The sequence below is a fragment of the Hypanus sabinus genome, chromosome 1, assembly GCF_030144855.1.
Source record: "Hypanus sabinus isolate sHypSab1 chromosome 1, sHypSab1.hap1, whole genome shotgun sequence".
Taxonomy (NCBI): domain Eukaryota; kingdom Metazoa; phylum Chordata; class Chondrichthyes; order Myliobatiformes; family Dasyatidae; genus Hypanus; species Hypanus sabinus.
The window spans coordinates 169,042,482-169,060,121 of record NC_082706.1 but is presented as its reverse complement, the minus strand read 5'-3'; the positions used below and the strand labels follow the sequence as shown (position 1 = coordinate 169,060,121).

The 17,640-nt window shown below is 39.5% G+C and overlaps 1 protein-coding gene across 2 annotated transcripts in view; it reads left to right on the top strand.

Moving 5' to 3' along the window:
• atp6v1h (ATPase H+ transporting V1 subunit H) overlaps positions 1 to 17,640 on the top strand; it is a 94,930-nt gene that overhangs the window by 38,348 nt on the left and 38,942 nt on the right. The window contains exons 6-7 of one of the 2 annotated variants that reach the window (XM_059980994.1): positions 2,549 to 2,653; positions 13,442 to 13,489. In XM_059980994.1, the coding sequence (XP_059836977.1) occupies positions 2,549 to 2,653; positions 13,442 to 13,489 (153 nt within the window). The remainder of the gene's footprint in view (positions 1 to 2,548; positions 2,654 to 13,441; positions 13,490 to 17,640) is intronic. The other variant, XM_059981002.1, reaches the window with a different exon arrangement.

Sequence of the window (17,640 nt, the reverse complement as noted above, 5' to 3'; positions counted from 1 at the left end):
CCAAAGAAGAGACTGGAGAGCAAAGTGTTGGCCCGTGGAGGTCGGGTGTTGTGGTTTTGTGGGCCAGTCGCTCTGCAAAGTATACACTGCACTTGGAATCACGGGGGAGAGAGAGGAAGGAGAGCCATTTCTACCACCACAGATGCAGCAGAGAGAATGTCAAGATGGCTCTGGATAAAGAGGGCAGACCCGTGGCTGCTGCTCGGGCACAGGCCGGGGTCTGATCAACCCTGGACGGGTCACCTGGGTGAGGGTGTATGATGCTGAAAGACCTGAAACGCCTGACAACCCCAGGTAACATGACTGATGATGTTCCCTAGCTTAGCATCAATCAGATGTTTCTGTAAGGAAAAAAAAAATCCCTATGTTCTTTCTTCAGGACTATCCCTTCTTGTGCTGTTGGTACCAACATGTACCATGTCTTCTGGCTGTTCATCCTCTCTCTTTTTGAATGCTGTGGATCTGATCCTGGCCCTGGTTCCTTGTTGGCAACATAACAGCTGGGTGTATCTTTCAGGTACCTGCCTCCTGCAACTTAGGGGTGACTACCTCCCTGTAGATCTTATCTAACACCTCATTTTCCCATATGAGCTGTATCTCCAGTTCATTAACAGGGTATCTACTGAGCAACAGCACGTCGCACTTCATGTCGCTGTAGTTATCAGAGACTGAAGCTCCCGTATCTCGCACAAGGAACATACCACTAACTCTGGACCTATACTTGGCATCCCAGCTATGTCCTAACAGAAAAAATAAACTTGCTAGGAAATTAGTTTGAACATCCTCTTGTGCTTGCCCAAACTTATTCTTGCCTAAGCTTGTTGAGCCAGAGCCTGGCCTCTCTCACAATGGCTGCTCCACTTGCATCTCACTTTTTATTGGCCCCTTTCGAGTGCATTATGATTATAGCACACTGAAAAGTCTCGAAACCACCCAAACTCTGTTTAAACTTGCACTGCATCACCAACAAATGATCTCTCGTGCTGATTGCAGCTCACTGTTTTCTTCCTTCGAGTTCTCTCCATTTATTTTCCTGATTTACCTTCTCTTTTTCTTTTGTCAGCTCACATGTAATTTCTCTCGATTCCTAGGGTTTTATTTTTGATAACAAGGTGTAACTCCTTGTTAAATTACAGTAATATTTGTATTTCATTAAGTGCACTTCGGAAGCAGGTTCTTTCGCTTGTTTTGTCGAAGGTATTCAGCCATTTTTTTGGTATCGAGAAATGGCATTAACTCATTTTTCAACATCTGCAACAAATTGTCAGTCTTTAAATATCTGCAGAAAGCACAATTGTTTTGAGTTAAATAGAAACAATTTGCAGAAAAGCTAGTTTGCATTGCAGATGAGACCCAACACACGGAGAAGGTGCAGCGGCTAACGGACCTGTCTCTGAATGTGAACAAAACAAAAGAGATGGTTTTTGACTTTAGGAGGGCAAGGAGCGACCACTCTCCACTGAACATCGACGGCTCCTCGGTAGAGATCGTTAAGAGCACCAGATTTCTTGTTCACTTGACGGAGAACCTCACCCGGTCCCTCAACACCAGTTCCATAGCAAAGAAAGCGTCTCTACTTTCTGCGAAGGCTGAGGAAAGTCCATCTCCCACCCACCATCCTCATCACATTCTATAGGGGTTGTATTGAGGGCATCCTGAGCAGCTGCATCACTGCCTGGTTTGGAAATTGCACCATCTCGGATCGCAAGTCCCTGCAGCAAGTAGTGAGGTCAGCTGAGAAAGATCATCAGGGTCTCTCTTCCCACCATTACAGACATTTACACCATACGCTGCATCCGCAAAGAAATCGGCATTACGAAGGAGCCCACACACCCCTCATACAAACTCTTCTCCCTCCTGCCATCTGGGAAAAGGCACCGAAGCATTCGGGCTCTCACGACCAGACTATGTAACAGTTTCTTCCCCCAAGTTATCAGACTCCTCAATACCCAGAGTCTGGACTGACTCCAGCTTACTGCCCTCTACTGTACCTATTGTCCTGTTTGTTATTTATTGTAATGCCTGCACTGTTTTGTGCATTTTATGCAGTCCTGGGTAGGTCTGTAGTCTAGTGTAGTTTTTTTTTGTCTGTGTTGTTTTTACATAGTTCAGTGTAGTTTTTGTATTGTTTCATGTAGCCCCCTGGTCCTGAAAAATGTTTTCTCGTTTTTACTGTGTACTGTACCCGCAGTCATGGTCGAAATGACAATAAAAACTGACTTGGTATTCATCATTTCAGATCAACTTCTGGAAATGACGTTTTGCTTTCAAATTTCTTCTTGCTTTCACTAGTAGCCTCTTGCTCTGCTATATTAACAGGAAATTATTAATATAATTGTGATATTTGTTGTATTAGCCTGCCGACATAGAAATGATGTCATTAAGAGTAAATAGACAAGTTAACTTAACTGTTGCCAGAACAAATTTTGGCACTCCCATTTTGTGGTCTTGTTGATTGCTTTTAAAATGTGTCTTCAGTTGCTAAGGTGGTATAGATTTTTAGAGATTCCAAATGTAGTGAGAGAAGTTTTGCATTTTGTGTCCACAGGCAGCAAGAATCATAGCGAAGTTGGCTGCTTGGGGCCGTGAATTGATGGAAGGAAGTGATCTGAACTATTATTTCAACTGGATTAAAACTCAGTTGAGTTCCCAGGTAACTTTCCTTTAAACTTACATAAATTAAGTTGAACAATGAAGCTTCATTTTAGCATTTTAATGTTTTTGATGCAAGCAGTAGATTGGCTCATGAGTACATTTACACTGAAGGATATTGAAGGGGGCTGAATGACAGTACTGTTTCCATTTTTGCAAGATATTACAGATGCAGTTGGTGAATGTAATAGCATAAGTCAACTGCAATATGCTTGACCATTCTGAAATCTTCATTTTATACTTATATTTTGACTCATGTAAAGGATGTTACAAAAGACACGGGGTGGAGTGGACCAATAGACGAGTAGGAAAAACGCTAGGCAAGGAATGGCAATTGTTTAAGAAGATAATTCAAGGAACTCAGCAAAACCGTATCCCAATAAAGAAGACATACTCTTGAGAGAGAGAGGGAGAGAGAGACATCAACTATGACTAACCAAGTCAATTAGGGTATAAAGTGGAAAGGTGAACCTCAAAAAATGCGGCAAAATTTATAGATAGACCTATAGATTGGTATAAATTTAGAATAAAGAAGAACCAAAATCAGTCTTTAGAAAGAAAGTGTAGGGAAGCAATGAGGGATATAAAAAAAGCACAATAAGTCTGAGTATATAGGGTTCAAGTAATCAATTCCTCAGAGAAAAAGGCTGGGAAAATTGATAGGGGCAGAAAGAAAATCAGGAGTTAAATACTCTGCATTTATCTTTATTGTAGACGATATTACAAGCATTCCATTAATACTGAATATTAATGAGAACTGGTATTTGGGAAATGAATGGGACTGAAAGCTGATTAGTCCACTGACCCAGATGACTTGCATCCTGCAAGATGTAGCCCCCATGAAAGCAAACACGTTTTAGCTAGAACTTGTTAGAATTTGAATCTGGAAAACTGGCATCCCTTGCAGGTTAAATAAATACCAATTTATAGATTAAAAATTGATTACAAATAATGTAATTGTATATTTTGAAAATTGTGGTTTAATCTACTGAAGTATTTAAATTTATAAAATGAAAGAGCAACCTTAGATAAACAAAGGTAAAGTCATACCTTGCATTTTTCCTTGAAATGGTGGTTAATTTGGGAAAAAATGTTCATTGATTCCCTTTATATGAATCTGTAGAAAGCATTTAATAAAGTACTATCAGCAAAAGCTGGATGCAAGTCATTAGACATGTTGGGAAATTAACTGCCCAAGGAGACAAAGACATTGATAAATAGGTAGTTTAATTTGCAGATTGCAGTTTTATCTGCAACAATTTGAGGCCTTAACTTTTTACTATTCATAGTTTCTATCCCATTATCTAAGTTAAATATCTTAATTGAATGGCTTCTCACAGAGATTGAATTTTTGTGGTAAATGTATTTTGATAAGGACCATCCACTTCAGTCTTAGAAGGATGAAACAGAATACATTGTCATGAAAGACTGCAGCAGTAAAAGTTCAAGCAAGTGACCATCATTGTAATAGAAACGACAATAAAAGTAAAATGGGATGAGCAGATGTGCCTTGTCAAAGTATTTAGCCTCCAGCCCTATTTTTCCCACATAAATGAGTATTACACCTAAGATTTTGATCAACTTAATGGAGAATTTTTATTTGTGAATCACTTTGCTCCTTGTTCAGAATAGAGCCCAAAAAACAGGGAAAATTGTAAAGCAGAAAAACTGAAATGTCACCAGTTCAAATGTATTCATCCCCTTTGCTCAGTACATAGTTGAACCACCTCTCACAGCTATTACAGCCATTAGCCTTTTTGGATGTCTGTTAGCTTTGCACAATGTGATGGAGCTTCATTTGCTCATTCCTCCTTGCAAAGTTGCTCAAGCTGTGCCAGGTTGTCTGGGGAGTGGTGGTAGACAGCAATCTTCAGGTCTTGCCAGAAATACTTGTTCAGGTTAAGGTCAGGACTCTGACTGGACAACTGGTTTTCTTTATTGCCACAGCATGGTTGCTCTGGCAAGCACGAGGAAATCTGCAGATGCTGGAAATTCAAGCAGCACACGCAAAATGCTGGTGGAATGCAGCAAGCCAGGCAGCATCTATAGGAACAAGCACTTTTGACGTTTCGGGCCGAGACCCTTCGTCAGGACTAACTGAAAGAAAAGATAGTAAGAGATTTGAAAGTAGGAGGGGGAGGGGGAGATCCAGAATGATAGGAGAAGACTGGAGGGGGTGGGGTGAAGCCAAGATGATGGAGGAACACTCAGGTTGGAGGAACAACATCTTATATTCCATCTGGGTAGCCTCCAACCTGATGGCACGAACACTGATTTCTCTAACTTTTGTTAATGCCCCTCCTCCTCTTCTTACCCCATCCCTGATTTATTTATTCCCCCCCTTGTTTTTTTTCTCTCTCTGCCCATCACTCTGCCTGTTCTCCATCTCCCTCTGGTGCTCCCCCCCCCCCTTTCTTTCTCCTGAGGCCTCCTGTCCCATGATCCTTTCCCTTCTCCAGCTCTGTATCACTTTCACCAATCACCTTTCCAGCTCTTAGCTTCACCGCACCCCCTCCGGTCTTCTCCTGTTATTTGGGATTTCCCAAATGATGCTGTGGATCATTTCCTGTGGATGCTGCTTGGTCTGCGTTCCACCACTGTTTTGTGTGGGTTGGTCTGGCAGTGTGCTTTCAGCCATTGTTCTACCGAAAGGTGAACTTCCTCCCCAGTTTAAGCTTTCTGCAGAGGCTAGCATGTTTTTATCCAGGATCTCTCTATTTAGCAAAATTTCCCATCAAACCTGACCAGATTTCTAGACCCTGCTGCTAAAAAGCATTCCCAAAGCATGATGCTATCTCCACCATACTTTACAGTAGGGATGGTGTTATCTGGCTGATGTGCAGTATTAAATTTATGCCACATATACAGCTGTGTTGAGGCCAAAAAGTTTCACTTTAGTCTCATCCAAACACAAGACCTCCTTCACATCTTTATAGTATCATTTAAGTGATACTTTGCAAAGTCTTGACAGGCAAAGATGAGCTGGTTTTTTTTCAGGGCTTCTTCCTTGTCATTCTTTCATAAGTACTCTTTGTGCAAGGCTTTGGAGATTCTGGAGCCATGAATTTCATCTCCAGTTACAGCTATTCACCTGCAGCTTCCTCTCAATAATTGTTGGCATCACAGTAGCCTCTCTTACAAGTTCCATTCTTCTCCAGTGACTCAGTTTGGTGGGGCAGCTTGACCTATTGCAGTGTGGCTGTGGTTTCATTTTTTACCCCACATTTTCCCAATGGACTGCACTGAGCTGTGAGGTATGTTCAGTGTCATTGAGACGGTCTTATACCCTTCCTCAGATTTGTGCTAATCTATTATCATTTCCATATAACCATATAACAATTACAGCACGGAAACAGGCCATCTCGGCCCTTCTAGTCCGTGCCAAACTCTTACTCTCACCTAGTCCCACTGACCCGCACTCAGCCCATAACCCTCCATTCCTTTCCTGTCCATATACCTATCCAATTTTACCTTAAATGACACAACTGAACTGGCCTCTACTACTTCTACAGGAAGCTCATTCCACACAGCTACCACTCTCTGAATAAAGAAATTCCCCCTCGTGTTACCCTTAAACTTTCGCCCCCAACTCTCAACTCATGTCCTCTTGTTCGAATCTCCCCTACTCTCAATGGAAAAAGCCTATCCCCCTCATAGTTTTAAATACCTCTATCAAGTCCCCCCTCAACCTTCTAGGCTCCAAAAAATAAAGACCTAACTTGTTCAACCTTTCCCTGTAACTTAGGTGCTGAAACCCAGGTAACATTCTAGTAAATCTTCTCGGTACTCTCCATTTTGTTGATATCTTTCCTATAATTCGGTGACCAGAACTGTTCACAATACTCCAAATTCGGCCTTACCAATGCCTTGTACAATTTTATCATTACATCCCAACTCCTATACTCAATGCTCTGATTTATAAAGGCCAATATACCAAAAGCTTTCTTCACCACTTTATCCACATGAGATTCCACCTTTAGGGAACTATGCACCTTTATTCCTAGATCACTCTGTTCTACTGCATTCTTCAATGCCCTACCATTTACCCTGTATGTCCTATTTGGATTATTCCTACCAAAATGTAGCACCTCACACTTATCAGCATTGAACTCCATCTGCCATCGTTCAGCCCACTCTTCTAACTGGCCTAAATCTCTCTGCAAGCTTTGAAAACCTACTTCATTATCCACAATGCCACCTACCTCAGTATCATCTGCATACTTACTAATCCAATTTACCACCCCATCATCCAGATCATTAGTATATATGACAAACAACATTTGACCCAGTACAGATCCCTGAGACACACCACTAGTCACTGGCCTCCAACCTGACAAACAGTTATCCACCACTACTCTCTGGCATCTACCATCCAGCCACTGTTGAATCCATTTTACTACTTCAATATTAATACCTAACGATTGAGCCTAACTAACCTTCCATGCAGAACCTTGTCAAAGGCCTTACTGAAGTCCATATAGACAACATCCGCTGCTTTACCCTCATCAACTTTCCTCGTAACCTCTTCAAAGAATTCAATAAGATTTGTCAAACATGACCTTCCATGCACAAATCCATGTTGACTGTTCCTAATCAGACCCTGTCTATCCAGATAATTTTATATACTATCTCTAAGAATACTTTCCATTAATTTACCCACCTCTGACGTCAAACTGACAGATCTATAATTGTTAGGTTTACTCTTAGTACCCTTTTTAAACAATGGAACCACATGAGCAATACAAATTCCCTGACTTGTGTTAAATACTCCTTTGTCTTCACTTTTGTTTGGTCTGTTGAAACTCATACTGTTGGACCTTGCAGAGAAAGGAAGTATTTATTCCCTTTGAATTAATTGAAAACCGGTGATCCTCCAATTTGGGTGAGTTGGTAAGGTAATATTGCATCTGAGCAAAGTTGGTGTTATTATGGAGGGTATGAATACGTTTTCATCCTCAATTGTGATTTTTAATTTCCATAAATTGTTGACAGGGTTTGGAATTTTTCTTTTGATTTGACATGATGCACAATGTTCTGTGGATTAGCTCCAAAAATCCTACTTAAATTTATTTTAAACTTAGAAAATGAGACTTTAAATGTGAAAAGAGTTGTGGGGGCTGAATACTTGTTCAAGGCACTGTAGGTCTTCTAGAATTGAAGGGACAGAAATGTTACTACGGCTTTATAACCCTTGGTTAATCATATTGTTTAGTGCTAAGAGTAGTTTAGTTCACTGTAGCTTGAGAAAAATACACTATTCGTGGAAGTTCTCTGCAATAATTAACCAGAATAATACCATAGATTAATTGTGTTGGGGGAATTATGAAAACTAAAGCTCTATTCCTAGGACAAAGGATTAAAGACTTACTTTGTTCACTGATCAGGTACTAAAGGGGACCTGTAAGGTGGTTAAGAGTCCAGTCATCATGGGCTAAAAATTCGAACTATGCCCTTCAGGACTGAAGTTGGGAGCTAATTCTTGTAAAAATAGAATGGAAGTTTGGAACGATCTGGCAGGCAACAGTTGATGATGGTTCAGTTTTCAAATTTGAGAATATTTTGTTAACAAAGTGTAAACAAAGTAGCACGAAGAGTATTTTGGAATAAGTTTATTAGCAAAGGCTTAGTTAAATGAGTAGCTAAATGATATATTTCTTTGTACTTCACTAATTTTTGGCTGTCTTATCCTCTTCTTGCTTTTCGAAAATAACACCGCTTACTCTTTTTTATTCAGACTCTTATCAATATGCTTACATATTAGCATATACAGTTCTGTCTCTGAATGCTGATCTTGTGTGCTGTCTTTCCTTAAGAAACCTGCAGTCTTAGAGAAGTTTGGCTGAATATCCTGCTAATTAGCAGGTTGCTTGAGCTTGCTCATTGTTTGTTTCTAAGCCATGATCTGAGGTCCAGCATAGAACCTGGGCAGTCTGCTTCTGCTGGCTCCCAGCCAAAGAGAACTGCAAGGCCCTTCTGCGTGTAGCTCCAGGGATGCCTTTAATAGGCGGTGAAGCCAATCCCCATGCTCATTGTCTGTCAAAGCTGACGTTTGTAATGAAAGTGAATTCTTCCACTATTCCAAATGTTCAGAAACACTCAAGTGCTTTCAAAAAGTAAGGATGCTTTTTTTTTAAAATCCTCATCTTGTGGATAACTGTTTCTTCCTATTGATTTCATTGGAGCTGCTATGGTGGGAGATCCCAGAAATGGTTTTAGCTGGAGTGGTTCTGGTTGTGTTTGAGTGTATTTAAAATGATGGCATATCCAAGTACTTCAGACCTGCCCTAATATTTATGGTCTATGCTATTTCCTTGCTGTTGGGCATCCTGTTGCTATGTAGTGCAATTGCCATTTTAATAACCCTCTGTTTATGTGCTTCCAAGTCCTTTCTATCGGCAACCACTGAATGTCTTTAAGGCTACAAGAAATACTCAATGTTGGCAGCATCTGTAGAGAACAAAACAGAATTAGTATGTCAGGTAGATGACCTTTCGTTATAGCAGAAAAAGTTTAAATGTTTAAGTTGTAAAGAAAGTGAATTGTGGTGTGTTAAAAGAAAATGCCTGTGATAGGAAGAGAGAGACTGGCCATGAGGTGAAGATGTTGGCTCAGAAAGGAAGGCTTACTAATTGCAGTGAAATAAAACTGAATGAAAACTAGGGAAAACAGCTAATGGTGGAGCTGACTTATAAAACTGCAGTTGCACATCTGAATGAAATACATGGGTACATGTATTACAAATACAGCATCTGGGGGGAATAGAAATGCTGTCATAGGTTGATGATCTCTCATCAGAGTTGTCCAGTCTTGAAATGGCTTTCTGAGGCTTTATAAGGCATTAGTCAGAGAACTGTGAGCAACTTTGGGCCCAAAAAAGAATGTGTTGCCATTTGAGAGGTTCCAGAGGAGATTAATGAGAATGGCCTGGGAATGACAGGGTTAATGTATGAGGAGCCTTTGATGGCTCTGAGCTTGTGCTCCCTGGAGTTTAGAAAAATGAGAGGATCTCATAGAAAGTTATTGAACATTGATAGGCCTTGGTAGAGTGGACATGGAGAGCATGTGTGTCTAGCACCAGAAGTCACAACCTCAGAATAGACAAATATCCCATTAGAGCAGAGATGAGGCGGAATTTCTTTAACCGGAGAGTGGTGAATCTGTGCAACTCACTGCCGCAGATTGCTGTGGAGGCCAAGTCATTGGGTTTACTTAAAGCGGAGGTTCATAGGATCTTAATCAGTAAGGGTGTCAAAGATTATGGGGAGGATGCAGGGGAATAGGGTCATGGTGGAATGGCGGAGCAGTCTTGATGGGTCGAATAGCCTAATTCTGCTCCTGTGTTTTATAGCCTTGTGGTCTTTTGCTTTGCATTGAGAAAAGGAACTTAGAGTGAGCAAGATACTTGCAGTGGGAATGGTTTCTGAAATGCTAAATGGGAAGGAGGGAGATGGGAACTAACATTGAAATTGTAGATACCATGTGGAGGCTGGTAGTGTAGGTGGTGAAGATTAGGGAGTACCTAGTCTGAGTGGGAGGAGTGAGGTTTAGAGTTGAAGTGAGGATAATGGAACCAGCACGGTTGCAAGTTTCATGAAGCATGGTTAAGGGAAAACCATGATTAGGGAAAAAACCATCTCGGAAGCACAGGTTTGGAAGATATAGTAATCGGAACAGTTATAGCATTATAAGGAATTGTGTTCTCGTGAGAAGCTGGGTGACACATGGCAGGGTCAAGATGACTGTGAGAGTCTAGGCTTATTATATGAATTGATTGCAAATTGAGATAGAAGTAGAGAGGATGATTTAAAAAAAATTAAATGCATGACGTGAAAGTGAAATTAGAGTGGAAGTATATGGCTGAGATAATGAAATTGTGAATCCTGTGTGAGTGCAGGAAACAGCTCAGATACAGTTGCTAATGTACTGGGGACAAACTAATAGAGGGGCCTAAACAGGAGTAAAATGACTATTCTGTCCATTATACAAAGGAACAGATATTACATAGCTTGTACCCATGTGTGTTCCCATTACTACATATTTCATAGAGTCAAAGGAGAAGTTCTTTGATGTGCAAATGAGTTCAGTGTTACTAAGGAGATTGGTAGTAGCGGAGAAGAGTGAGGTGAGGCTCTTTTCCAGGATAAAGTGATGAGACCTTGAGTTACTCACTTGAGGGATGGAGATAAGTGGAATTGAATATTCATGGTGAAAATAAACTGGTTGGGATGAGGATAGGTGTGAAGTTAACTGTTATAGGTGTGAAGATATTAGGCAAGATGTAGGGAAAGATTCAGAACAGGAAGGAATAAACTCAGAGTGAAAACAGTGAGACTATCATGTGCATATGGATTGATTGTAGGGAGAAGGAGAAGCAGTTGTTTCAGCTTAGAAGACTTAAACGGGAGAACGGACAGGATGTTCAGAGAAAATGAGTAGAGATGTTGACCTTACCATTTGTAGTGTTTGTGCCACCTCCAGCAAATTTGAAATATAACACCAAGGACACAAAATTCTTCAGATGCTGGAAATTTGTCCTGTATAATCTTCACCAATCACCTACCAGCTATTATCAGTCAACTCTGATTTATGGCCGATGTGACAAAACCTCTCTTTGATGCTACCTACCTGTAAAATTACTTTATTTCATAGTTCTCATGGAAGGTTATCAATATGTAACATTAATACTCTTTTCTCTGCCTTTTTTTTTAAGAAGATTTCTAGCAAATGCAGACTTCCCTGTCTTGCCCTTCCAGGAAATTTTATTCCTTTCCCTTTGATCCCAATTTTATATTTGCATCACCATACAAATACTCTCTAGTTTACAGGTCTTCATTTTTCTCTCAACTGAAGCAACAATCTGTCCTGTCAGTCAGTATGTTTTTCTATCAGATTTCCAGCACCTGCAGTCTTTAGTGTTTTGTAGTGCTTATAAAATAAAGAATGATTCATTTTGAATCTTTGAAGAATTTCATCCTTCTAGAACAGAAATGAAAATTTCTTCAGCCAGAGCGTAGTGAATTTGTGGAATTTATTATCACAGATGTTTGGGGAGGCTAAGTTATTGGATATATTTAAATTGGAGGTTGATAGGTTCTTAATTAATAAGGGCATCAAAGGTTATGAGGAGAAGGTAGGAGAATGAGGGTGAAAGGGAAAATAAATATGCCATGATCCAGTGGTAGGGCAGACTCGAATTGAAAATGGCTTAATTCTGTTTCTATGCCTTATTATGGTCTATGCTTTTGCTAGCATTTCAGATGTGAAAATCTTGTCAAGTGCTCTGTCTATGGTGAAACTTAACTAGCTATTAAAGTTTTTCTTGAGTAGGCTTGTTGTTTATTATGTTGAACCAAGATAGGGTTGGAAGACCCATATTCTCTAGATAACGGTGGTGAAGGGAATGGTGGCTTACTTTGGCTCGCCAAACAGGAACAGTGAGTTTGGTGTCCCCAACAGGCTATGTGTTGTGATTCTGTCCTCCATGATGTTCTTTGTATTGGTCCTGGCAAGCACACAATGAGAGACATTCTGCATGCAGCAGTTCTCGGTGAAAGAAAGAGCCAAGTTTTTAGTAGATGGTACTTTGACTCACTGCATCAACGGTACCATTCAGCCAGTGGCATAGAGGATTATCATAATGAAGTAAGTGTGACTTGGTATCAAGTTTCGCTATTAGCTGTATTTTGTGTGAACGTTGCCTTATTTGGATCTTGTGGACTTGGCTATGTGGCACATGGAGAAGCCCGAAAGCCTCACTCTTGTGCTGTCACAACTACTTGTTGCAGATGAGTGAGAGAATGAGATTATAGAGGGGCTGAGTGATGGAACGTTAAACCAAGGTATAACTTAATCCCCTGGATGGGGAAAATACAGATGATATAAAAACTGAGGTTACCTTGCATGGGCAAAGCTACCTTTGCCATGCTTTGTGGTTGTAGTTCTTGGTAGTTCTGCTTTACAAATAATTTCATTTATGTATTATTTTTTCAAGAATTGCTCATAAGACAAGGGAGCAGAATTGGGCTCTGCCATTCTATTGTGGTTGATTTATTATCCCTCTCAACTCCAATCTCCTGCACTTTCCCGTAGGTCCTTGTTGAGGTTCAACTGTTCTCTAAAGACCCTCAGTGGATATCGCTTCCTGCCAAGGTCTTTTCTCTAACATTGCTCTGTTTTTGGAAAGCTTTGTGTTGCTCTGCATGGCTTCATTCTCCCAAACATCCTGTTCCAAGATGAAGGTCTTCACGGTCAATTAATATTTTTCTGATGTGTATCACTGTTAGTTTATTACCTATACCCAATTTTTACACAGCAGGTTAGTAAGATGATATATAATCACTAAGTGGTAGAATTATACTAAGTTTAAAATTTTCCCTATTATTTTAATCGTTATTTTGCATAATTTGTATTGCCGTATTGTATACATTTTAGTGATTCTGGTACTTGAAGGAAGAGCTCTCTTACTTTGTTAACTAATTGCATATGTAATTTCCATACATTATTTCTACTTAAACATAAAAGATCACAAATGGATATATTGTACTTGCTGTTAAATATCCTGGCCTCAGTTTGGCATTTTTTTTAAACAAATTTCTTTAATTATTGCTTTGTGCAAAAGTTTTATTTTGTAACTCTTACGATTTAAATTAGCATCTGATTATCTCTGCAGTGATGCAGTATATATACATTTATTTTAAAACTGCGATTGTCATCATGCAGTTGAAATTTTAATGCATGTTACTTTCGATTCCAATTTATACGAAACATGTCATTTTTATTTCCTTGGTAGAAGTTGCGTGCAGTAGGGTCTGAAGCAGGAACTGTTTCTCCCAGTGAGGTAAGATGAAGTGTAAAAATTGGGAATAGAAAATGGAAAGTTGCATTTTTTTTAGCTTCCTGCGTGATAAATGCTGAGAAATGTGAATTATAAATTTATTTTGAGAAACTTCAGAACATTCTGTTTAAATGCATTACCTGTAAATCAAACTTGTAAGTATTTTAAGCTGATGCAGTGATGGTGGAAAAGGATAATGAGGAAATTTTGTAACCGAGACTATTCTTACTAATACCTGGCAAACTTTTTGTTTTGAGATTAAATCAGGAGTATTATATACACTCCTGGTTCCCATTTTAATGCGGATATCATTTGTAAATGGATTGAATTCCCATTTCTAGGAATTATATTTTAAAATTATTAATTATCATTGGGAGTTTTCAATAATGTCCGAGTCTTGTAAACCTCTGAGAAGTCAGAGATGTAATTTTTATGGTAAATCCCAAAGCCAATTCATTTGTGTCTACAGCTCATATTAGATGCCTGTGCTTAGCTTATTGACTTTAAGATTGTTATCATTATGTTAAATTCTAATTCCTGGAAATATGGACATCCCACAGTTTCACAACTCTTAAAACAGTGTTCACTTTGCTTGATACTTTTGTACATCATAAATATTCTTCATTCTGCTATTTGGGTTACACATTTGATGATACATGCTCCTTAATTCTCACTAATTATTCTCATAGGGCAAGCAAGAAATCAGGACTTCAGCTCACCAAATCTAGGCCTACCATCAAAAACCTAGATACATCAATCTTCCATTAATCCTTTATTATTTTCATTCTCCTAACTATCTTATTAACTCAAGATTAGACCATTCACTAACAGCAACTTATAATAGTCTATTAACCTACTAATTCACAAGTGTGGAAGGAAACCGGAACACCTGGAGGAAACTTGAGCAATTACAGAGACCACGTAAACTGACTGAAGCCAACACCAAAGTAAATTTATTATCAAAGTACATGTATGTCGCATACAACTTTGAGATTCATTTTCATGTTCAATAAATCCATAATAGAGTAGTAACTACATAATAGAATCAGTGAAAGACCACATCAACTTGGGCTTTTAACCTGTGTGCAAATACAAAAAGAAGAAATGATTATCATAAGTAAGCAATAAATATCCAGAACATGAGATGAAAAGCCCTTGAAAGTAAGTCCATGAGTTGTGGGAACATTCCAGTGATAGGATGAGTGAAGTTGCCCCCATTGGTTCTAGAGCATAATGGTTGAGGGAAGATAACTGATTCTGAACTTGGTGGTGTGAATCCTGAGGCTTGAGTCAGGATTGAATCCTGATCTTTGGTACTGTGAAGCAGCACTGTCTTTGATCAAATCTTTGGTTACCTGTATTAATAATCTTTTTGACTTGCTCTGTTTTTGTGTGGGCTACCTCTTCAGTGCTCTGCTTTGAGCTCTTGGCTGAGATGCCAGGAAAATGCTCCTCTTCTTTGAAGAGGTAGAGGATCCTTTATACCATCGGAATGGCCAAACTAAGGTACATATTGTAGCTAAAGGAAGACAAGCCAAGCAGTACAGCCACCCTCATTACTGAATTGAGATATCCTCAAATGATTGAGTGGGGCTTGAAATTATGATCACCTGACCCAGATGTCTCTGCTGAACATGACGCCAAGTTTAACTAGATCTCTTCTGTCTGTTCATGATACATATCCCTGCATTCCTTGCATATTCATGTCTGTCCAAAAGGCCTCTTATACACCACTGTCGTACCTGCTTTCACAGTGCCCTGGCAGCCTATTCCAAGCACATAACAGTCTGTTTTAAAAAGAAACACAAAACACTTGGCCTGCACATCTTCTTTCAAAGCAAGAGAGAGAGAGAGAAAGATTTAGTGCATACTATTTGGCATTTCTACCTCCAGGAAAATGTTCTAGCAACCTACCCTACTATTTATGCTTCAATTTTATAAACTTTTCTAAGGGTTCCACTCAGCCTCTTTGCTCCAGAAAAAACAGCCCATGCTTCCAATGTCTCCTTACAGCTCAGAACCCTTAATCTATGCAGGATACTGGTTAGCATATCCTGTACACTTTCTAAAGCCTCCTTTGGGGTGACCAGAAATGCACACAATACTCCAAGTGTGGCTTAACCAAATTTTATAAAGCTATTTGCAAATGAATTGTTTCGGCCTGAAACATTGTCTGTTTATTCCCCTCCACAGATGCTGATAACTTGCTGAGTTCCTCCAACATTTTGTTTGTCACTCCTATCTTGGTCACATTAAGGGAGCTATGTACTTGAACCCCAAGGTTCCCCTGTACATCAGTGCTATTAAAGGTCCTGCCATTAACTCATTTGACCTTCGGAAGTGCAGCACCTCACATTTCCTTAGATTAAGCTGCATCTGTCGTTTCCCTATATCCTGCTGTACCCCTTGACAGTCATCTACACTCTCTACAACTTCACCGATCTTTGTGTTGTCATCATCAAACTTTCAAACATTTTCGTGAAATCCCAACACCAATGCTTGAGGAAAGGCATTCATCACAGATCCCCAGTGAGACTTCTATGGGCAAGTCAGTTCTGAATCAGAAAGGTTAACTTGCAGGGTAAGTCAGTGGTGAGGAAGCAAATGTGATGTTAGCGTTCATTTTGAGAGGAATAGGAAATAAAAATATAAAAGCAAAGATGTAATGTTGGCGCTTTATAAGGCACTGGTAAGGTTTGTAAAATGTGATTTGCCTTGCAAAAAGCCATGCTGACATTCCCTGATCAAGCCAAGTTTTTCCAGAGGTGCATGATTCATAACCCTAAGAATTCTTTCCACTAACTTCCCTTCCACTGTTGCCAGGCTTATTGGCCCCTACCTATCTAGATTATCTCTATGGTCCAAGGAGCCCCAGAACTTCTCCTGAAATAAAATCAGAGCAAGTCAGATATACTCAGATCGTGCAGCATCCATGGGAGCAGAATTCCCTGTGTTTTCAGCTTTTTTTTCAATTGTCTCCTCCTGAATTGTCACTATCAGTTCTTCTGCTTATCACATTTCAGTTTAAAATCATCTGCAGGCTTTCAATTTATGCTTTCGGTGCCCATTCCAAGTCATTATTATGTAATAACAAGAATAATAATCTCAAAAACAAATCAGTGGGGAAGATATTTCCCTCGGGTCTTAAATGACAGTCATTTTCTTCTGCTCTACATTTAGTCTTTTAGCTAATTTTGTAATACTGCTGTCACTTTTCTTTAATTCTAATTAATTTAATTTCGTTAACAAGCCCAAGGTTTGGTACTTCATGAATTTCAAGTTGTTTTACAATAACGACATTACCCTTTTAAAATTAAAAATGTGTTGTGTGCAGAAAATCTCCTGAAGCCCAGGCATATTTGTCCAATACTGTTTGTTTTCTGCCAGTTGTTCGGTTCAAAACCTATTGGAGTGCCTATGTCAGGGAGTGTTATTTATAAATGAACCTTAATGGGTTGAGGAACCACTAGTTTTTTGGCCATTGACAGCTCATATTTTGGACTTGTGCTATCAATGGGTGAAGTTCGAAACGAGTTAGTGTTTACTTGCCAGCACATCCCACTGTCAGCTCCTGCACTGAGTGCAATGTCAGGATGGTGAATCCGGAAGAGAAGATCGGGATGCCTTTAACATTTTGACTTTGGGGAAGGATGATATGTGAATAAATGGGGTTATTGAATCGAATTAGTTCAATTTATTGATATTTCAGTGTTAGAAATATTAAATTTAATAATTATCATGCTCATGAAAGATCTCATCCACCCTGCTCATGGACTGCTTGTCCAACTCCTATTGGGAAAGAGGCTACGTAACATCTGCGTCAGGACCATTAGACTCAAAAACAGTAACTTTCCCCGAGCAGTAAGATTGATCAACACCTCCACCCACTAACTCAATCCCCTCCACACCCCAGCACTACTACTTTATTATTTCCTGTCAGTCCCCTTGTGTACAGATACTCCTATGCCTAGTGTCACTTAATGAATATACAATCATAATGCAGGCTGTCTTATGTATTTATATTTATTGTGTTCTTTATCTTGTGCTTTTTTTGTGCTGCATCAGATCTGGAGTAACAATCGTTTAATTCGCCTTTACATGTGTATATTGCAAAATGACATTGAAGAATTTTGAATCTTGAATTAAATCTGTTT